The 7754-nt window shown below is 35.7% G+C and overlaps 1 protein-coding gene across 1 annotated transcript in view; it reads right to left on the reverse strand.

The window, feature by feature from the left end:
• TRIQK (triple QxxK/R motif containing) overlaps positions 1 to 7338 on the reverse strand; it is a 39397-nt gene extending 32059 nt beyond the window's left edge. Inside the window, exon 1 of the mRNA XM_007948751.1 lies at positions 7278 to 7338. Within this exon, the coding sequence (XP_007946942.1) occupies positions 7278 to 7338 (61 nt within the window). The remainder of the gene's footprint in view (positions 1 to 7277) is intronic.
• Positions 7339 to 7754: the final 416 nt, after the last annotated feature.

Raw genomic sequence — 7754 nt, forward strand, 5'->3', positions numbered from 1 at the left:
TTTTTTTTTTGCCTCCAAACGATTTTGAGTTTTGTACCACAGTGTTCTCCCTCTTTATGTAGGATCTCCTACATCCCTTCCAAGTGGATGGCAGTGGTAGCTGGGCACCATCTAGTTCTTCTGGTCTCATAGTTGTATAGGTCACTGCAACCATTTTTGAGTTATCATCAGCACAATTTTATTTCTGAATTATATTAATGATATTGTTCATTAATTTTTGCATTCTACTGGATCACCTTTCTTGGAATATTCACAAATAAGGATCTCTTCCAGTCAGTTGGCCAGGTAGCTGTCTTCTAAATTTCTTGGCATAAATGAGCTTTCAGCATTGCATCTGTTTGTTGAAACATCTCAGTTGGTGTGGTAGTTAGGGTTGTGTGTCAACTTGGCTGGGCCTAGTTGAGTGGCTGGGCAGATGGATACAGTTATTCCCCACAGTGAGATCAGCAATCAATTCCATAGTGGAATATACTGGAGCAGCTGGCCAGCTGCTTTAGGGATGTGGTGGTCTGCAAGTATATCAGAAGCAGCTTTAAGGAAGGTCTCCAGCTTATGGCACACTTGAACCCTGCATATAGCCAAGTCATTATTCAGCAGACTACCGTGCTCTGCCAATCTTGGGACTTTCAATGGACTTGAATCAATGGCCTGCCGTGAGGTTTGGTAGCATCAGGACAGTGCCTTTTTACTTGTTGACCTTGGATTTGTCAGCCTCAGTAGCCAGCCACTGCCTGAATAAAGAAAAGCTTCCAGCTTCAGTGGGCCAGGAGAAGGAGGCAGAACTGAAAGACAAGATTGAGGGGCTTTCCCCCTGCCCTGAGAGCCTGGCACATTGAACTCAGATTTCTAGCCTCCAAAATTGTAAGAGAATAAACTCCTGTTTGTTAAAGCCAACCCACTTGTTGTATATTCCTGTCAGAGCAGCACTAGATAACCAAAACACTTGGTATTCCGTCACTTCCTGGAGACTTGTTTTTTGCCAACACCTTCAGTGCAGCTTGGACTTGAAAGAATAAGATTTTTAAATGATCAAACAGATCTTTTACACATAAGAAATAAAATTATTGGAGTTATATATTCAATGGATGTGAAGTCCTCAAACCCAAAAACTAAACTCACTGCCATCAAGTAAATTCCAACTCACAGTGACCATAATGGACTGCATAGAACTGCCCCATAGGGTTTCCAAGGCTATAAATATTTATGGAATAGACTGTAGAGAAGCTAGTGGGTTTGAATCACCAACGTTTCTGTTAGTGCTTTATACTCACTGCATCATCAGAGCTCCTTAGATACAAGGTAGACATCCTAATATAATAAATAAGAGAGACAGAGATAAATAGAATATTTGTGAACTCGAATCAAAGTGAAGATCTCTCTCTCACTGCCATTTAGTCAGTTCCGACTCATAGCGACCCCTCCTTGGGTTTCCGAGGCAGTATCCCTACAGAAGCAGATTGCCTAATCTTCCTTCCAAGAAGAGAGGTTTGAGAAAATATTAAACTCAGAACATACGATAAACACACACAGAAAATATTCATTTTAAGAGATATGCATGCTATAATGAGAAGGCTTAACTTACACATAATAAGATATCCAGAAGAAGATAGAGGGAAGTAAAAAAAGCATTACCCAAAAAGATCAGAGATGACATCCTTCTAGAAGCTAATATTGACATAACGCCTAGTGTGAAGAAGCACATTAAGTTCCAAGCCTCTTTTTCTTTTTTTTTCAATAAATAAAAATAAACATACACATAAAGAAGAGATGTAAACATTTAAGATAAAGAGAAAAATCTTAAAAGCAGAAAAACATACAAACAGTCCCCTACTTAAATGTTTTTGAGTTCCAATGAACTGTACTTATGACCACCCATTTCTCTTTTTTTGTACATTATATTGTTGTAATATGTACTGCATATAATGTTTCAGTGCGTAATCTGCTCATGTTATCAGGAGATAAAGGCCAGATTTCTACAGACACTGATAATAAAAGGCAATAATAATGAAAACAAGGAGCTCTGGTAGCATAGTGCCTAAGGCACTTGACTGCTAACTAGAAGGCTGGCGGTTCAAACCCACCAGCCACTCCTCGGAAGGAAGGTTGGGCATTCCTACTTCTGTAGTGAAACTGCCTCGGAAACCCAAGGGGGGGGTCACTATGAGTTGGGGCTGACTCGATGGCAAATAACAAACAACAACAACAAATAATGAAAACTAAAAAAGAAATGAAGTGTTCAACTTTCATCAGAACCAACTTACAATGGAACTGCTGGAATAGAACCTCATCTTTAGTTGGGGACTACCTGTACTTAAATGACAATTAGAACAATGGAAGAATCATCAACAGCAATAGCAAAAACAGGAAATGAGTGTGGATAGCATCTCTAAAGTTCTCAGTGAATACAATTATGAACATAGAACTACATACCCTGCTAAACTAAGTGTGAGCAGAATATAACATTGTCTTATGGGCTAAGACTGAGCACTCATAGATACTTACATGAAGTAAGAACCCAAGGACACTTTATCAAAGGGAAGGTGTGAAGCATAAATGTAATGGTTAGTAAAGTCAGTAAACAGGAATTTAGATAATTACTGGTGGGGAAAAATCTTAAACTATAATAATAATTGCAATGATTGAGTTTGTTGTGCTTAAATGCAGAGATAAATAAAGTAATAGGTAAGAATAACATGGACAATGATAGGATATAAATAGGTAAAAAAATCTTTATACTGGTAAAGGTTAAATAAAGATATTGATAAACTTTAAACTTCATTAAGTCAAACAAATGAGACAAAATGTGAAGGTATCCAAAAAACAAAGGAAATGGAATGTAAACTTTAAAAATCCGAAGAATGGAAAAACAAAACAAAAATGCAAAATTTTCAGAAAAGAAGGTTGGGGTGAAAGACAGCAATGAAAAATTACGAAACATAGAAAATAATAATATAAAATTATGGAAATATATCCATATTTATATTTTACAGTATATGGTATTAGATTAAATTTCCTTGCTTAAAAACAGATTCTTAGGTTATGTGAGAAACATCAATACATAATGTTAAAGTCTACATAAAAGTAAAGGAGTAGTAAAAAATAATCAGAACACTAAACAAAAGAAAGTGTTTTACTAATATTAACATAAAACAAAATAGATGCTAAGGAAAAAGTGAGCATTTTATAAATAAAGTTACTAATAGAAAAGGGAAAAAAATAAACTGGTTCTATTAAAAGTGATGAAATAATTGTTAGCTACTATGATATAAGACAATCAGATTTAAATTAGCTGTGTTTTTGTATGATTTGTTTGTTGTTGTCATTGTTATGTGCCCTCAAGTCAGACCCGACTCATAGCGACCCCTCCTTGGATTTCCGAGGTGAGGTGGTATCACTATGGAAGTAGATTGCTCAATCTTCCTTCCAAGGAGTGGCTGGTGGGTTTGAACGGCCAGCCCTCTGGTTAGCAGTCAAGTGCCTTAGGCACTATGCTACCAGAGCTCCTATGATTTGCTTAGCAATTATAACATTATTTGGCTTAAAATGTTTAATAACAACATTTTATAAAATATTTCAATTATGTTTAAACAGTTTTTTAATTCTTTTTTTTCTAATTTTTGAAATACATTTCCACATTAATATAGTTAATGATACTCAATATCAAACCATCTGAAGAAATGATGAGGTCCAAACCACTTATTGCCTCTTTTTAAAAATAAATAAATACATCTGTTGCTATGGAGCCGATTCCAACACATGGTGGCACGAGCAATGAGGTCCCCAATTACATTCTACAAGACGGTGCTTCAAACCTGCTCAGCATTACTGCAGAAGAAAGGGTTGGCAATCTGTTTCTATAAGGATTACAGTCAAGAAAACCCTGCAAAAAAGTTCTGTTCTGCGACACATGGGGTCACTACTATTTCCTCTTACAGTCAGCAATACCTCAGAGACTCCATTGCTCTTAGTTTATTGCCTTGATGATGATATGGTATTTCATCTCAGTTCACTACACATTTCAAGACCACCCTATGATAATTTAAACAGTGTCAGTTTAATGTAATGATTCTATATCTACAAGGTATTTCCTGTCACAATGTTAGCCTATTTGATTTTCACCTGAGCAAAGAATATTGCAAATAAAGATTTTCATGAAAGCCATTAATCACTGTCATTTAGTAGATAGTTGGAAAGGCACAACTTTTAGAGGAAGCTAAATATTAAACAGTGATGTTAAAATTACCATTCAAAACATTGAATCAGTTTTGCCAAAATATAGTTAGCACTGAAAAATAAATAAGTGTGGTTTAGTAGCATGGAGGCATTGTACACATATAATATTACTATTCTTTATGAGAGCTTATTAGCATTCTTTATGGAAGGTTATTAGCAAACTAAATTAGCTTAGTAATAACATTAGTATTCAAAAAATGCTATACTATTCAGCTCATTTATATTTTATACATCTTTCTTTTACCACCAATACTGAAGTATCTCCCCAAGATAATTCTAGCTGCTATATTCCCTTTGCACATTTTGGATCATGTCTGGGCCACATCTGTATAGGACTCCATTTAAATGCGATTGTGTTAGTAACAGATTTGTCAGCACTTTCTATAAGTTCAAGCTTGTGGTACTTTCTAACCTTGACACAAAAAATCCAAAAATCCTTCAATGACAATATACTTAAATATATGTAAATTACTATATTTCCTATTTCATTTCTGCTTTTATAAAAAACTATGGTGTTCTGGTGGCATAGTCGTGAAGGAATTTGATTGTTAACCAAAAGGTCAGCAGTTCATACCCACCAGCTGCACCAAGGGAGAAAGATAAGACAGTCTGCTTCCATAAAGATTTATAGCCTTGGAACCCCAAGGGGAAAGTTCTCTGTCCTAAAGGGGCACTATGAGTTGGAATTGACTTGATTGCATGCATTTGGTTTTTATAAAAACTATGTGCATGTATGTATGCTTGTGACTATAAATATAGCTCTACAGCATATGCACAAGAATCTTTATGGTATAGTACATTATCCTTCAAAAGGGTAAATAAAACTGTACCTTCACTATTTTACATCTAATACAGTTTGTTTGATATTATTACTGTATTTGCAAAGTAGGCACAGGATGACTCATATCCATGTAGCACTCCAGATTATGAACTGTTCTAATGCATCTCTTAGGATCTTACAATAACCCTGTGAGGCATGCAGATCTTATGTCTGTGTTTATTTTCGAATGAAAGTCAAACAAAAAAAGAACCCTGTATGGAAGTACAGCAGTCTGAAAACAATGTGTTACAGAAGAGAGGAGAAGTTTCACAAACATATTACTTTCCTTGTTTTATTCTTCTTTAGCTCTAATATGAAAAGACTTAAGTGGGAAGGAGTGAGGAGATATACCAGGGAGGATAAGATGAGAAAGGGGAAGTTACGTTTTTGCTTCTAATTTATTTATAATTTGCTGCACTTTCCTCAAAGAATGTGATTGTAGGATTCTTTAAATTTGCTTTGTTAACTAGTATGTGGGTTTATGGGAGCTCTGGTAGTGTAGTGCCTAAGGCACTTGACTGCTAACCAGAAGGCTGGTGGTTCAAACCCACCAATCACTCCTCAGAAGGAAGGTTGGGCAATCTACTTCCGTAGTGACACTGCCTTGGAAACCCAAGGAGGCATCATTACGAGTCAGGTCTGACTCAATGGCACATAACAACAATAATAACATGTGGGTTTTTATATATACAAACATTCTATGTATCCTTGCAAAGAATGGTTAGAAAGCCCTGAACCTAGAGTGCAGTTTACAACACATAAGCTTCCTGTTATGCTTCTGTCTGATGAACAGACTTTTCTTGTCCACGATTTTACTAAAGTAGAAGCCATTCAAGGGTCCTAGCTATACTTGGGAGTCTCAATACCACCCCCAAAGCTTTGGATCCAATCTCCTCTAAGCCTTCACTTATGACCATTGGAGAGTTCTCTTTCTCTTTTCTGAGTTCAGCTCCCCACTTAAAAGGATGTTTGCTCTATTTTATTTACAGTACTTTAATGGAGAATTTTGAAGTTATCAAATTATTGCCATCAAAAGTCAACAAAACTAAAAATGTTTACATGGATAAAAGAAATAATTCAATATGATGATATTAAAAATACTAAGTAGGTAAAAACACCTAGGCTTAAGAAGAACAATAATAAAATTTGGTTTTGGATTTATGAAAGGAATACAAAGTGTAAGGGCTCCAAATAGTCACAGGAACAGAACTGCATTTCTTCATTGGTAAGCAAGGTTGTACTTATTTTTTGCTCTTAAAAAAGTGATACCATTTAAGATACAACTATTGGTCTCTACTCTTATGGTGAATGAAGAAAATCAAAGGCTCAAAGAACAAATTCATCCATGGGACTAACAGCCCACATGGACCACAGTCTCTTCTAATCTGAGACCAGAAGAACTAGATGGTACCCAGCTATCACTATCAACCATTCTCACTAGGTACACAATAGAAGGTCCCTGATATAACGGGAGAAAAATGTAGACTAAAACTCAAAGTCTTACAAAAAGGCAGACTTACTAGAATGATCAGAACTCTGGTAGCGTAGTGCCTAAGGCACTTGACTGCTAACCAGAAGGCTGGCAGTTCAAACCCACCAGCCATTCCTCAGAAGGAAGGTTGGCAATCTGCTTCCATAGTGATACCAGCTCAAAAACCCAAGGAGGGGTTGCTATGAGTCAGGTCCGACTCGATGGCACATAACAACAACAGCAACACTAGAATGATTGAGAGTATTGCCCTAAAACACCCTTTGAAAATGGAATTGAAGCTATTTCTGCAGGTCACCTTTCAGCCAAATAACAGATTTGCTTATAAAATAAACAATATCAGGCATGAGTAATGTGCTCCCTTAAACAACTAACTATGTATGATCAAATGTTCAACATTTACCCAAAAGTAAAGATGAGAAAATAAGGAGGGGAAGGGAAGTTAGATCAATGGAAACAGAACAAACAGAATGGAAATAATGAGAATGGTGACACACTGTAAAAATCTAACCAATGGCACAGGGCAATCTGTATAAAAACTGTTAAAGGGGAACATAATTTGTTGTGTAAATTTTCACCTAAAATACAGTATCATTAAAAATAAATAAAATCCTTTATTCATTCATTTCTCTGTATCATAAGTTTTATACAAAACTTACTTTCCTAATATTATGTGTAATTGTTTTTTCTTTATCTTAATTTACAGGAGTGTATCAAAGGGAATTCATTGCTTACCAATCTGCTTCCTGTACTGCTCAACAGGAAGTTTTACAGTAGAGGCATCTTTTCTACCCATCTTTGATCTCCAAAATGATTGCTATAAAGGAAGACAATAATTATAATGAATTCCTAAAAAATTAAAGATCTATGAATTTCAAGAATAATTTATTCTATAAAATTCATTTGTAAAGAAATGGTTAAAATGCTTTTAACTTATTCCCATGAGATAGAGTAAAGAGCACAAAATTCTTTCAAATAACTTATCTAAGGTAGAACTGCTGGTAATTAAACTTCCAAATCATTTGTTCTTGGTGACATTCATCTTATCTAGTACCATCGGTACTCAATTAAACCCACATTGTTAGAGTGAATTATTTATAAATGTGAAAATCATGTACTGTCTATTTAGGTGGGTGGAGGCTATAGGCATGCTCTTGGCAGCAGGTTTCTTTCCAGTTATCTGCTATGCCACACAGAAAAGGAAGCCTAAAG

This window comes from Orycteropus afer, unplaced genomic scaffold (genome assembly GCF_000298275.1).
Source record: "Orycteropus afer afer isolate SDZICR_OR568_19922 unplaced genomic scaffold, OryAfe1.0 scaffold00222, whole genome shotgun sequence".
NCBI classification, from domain to species: Eukaryota; Metazoa; Chordata; class Mammalia; order Tubulidentata; family Orycteropodidae; genus Orycteropus; species Orycteropus afer.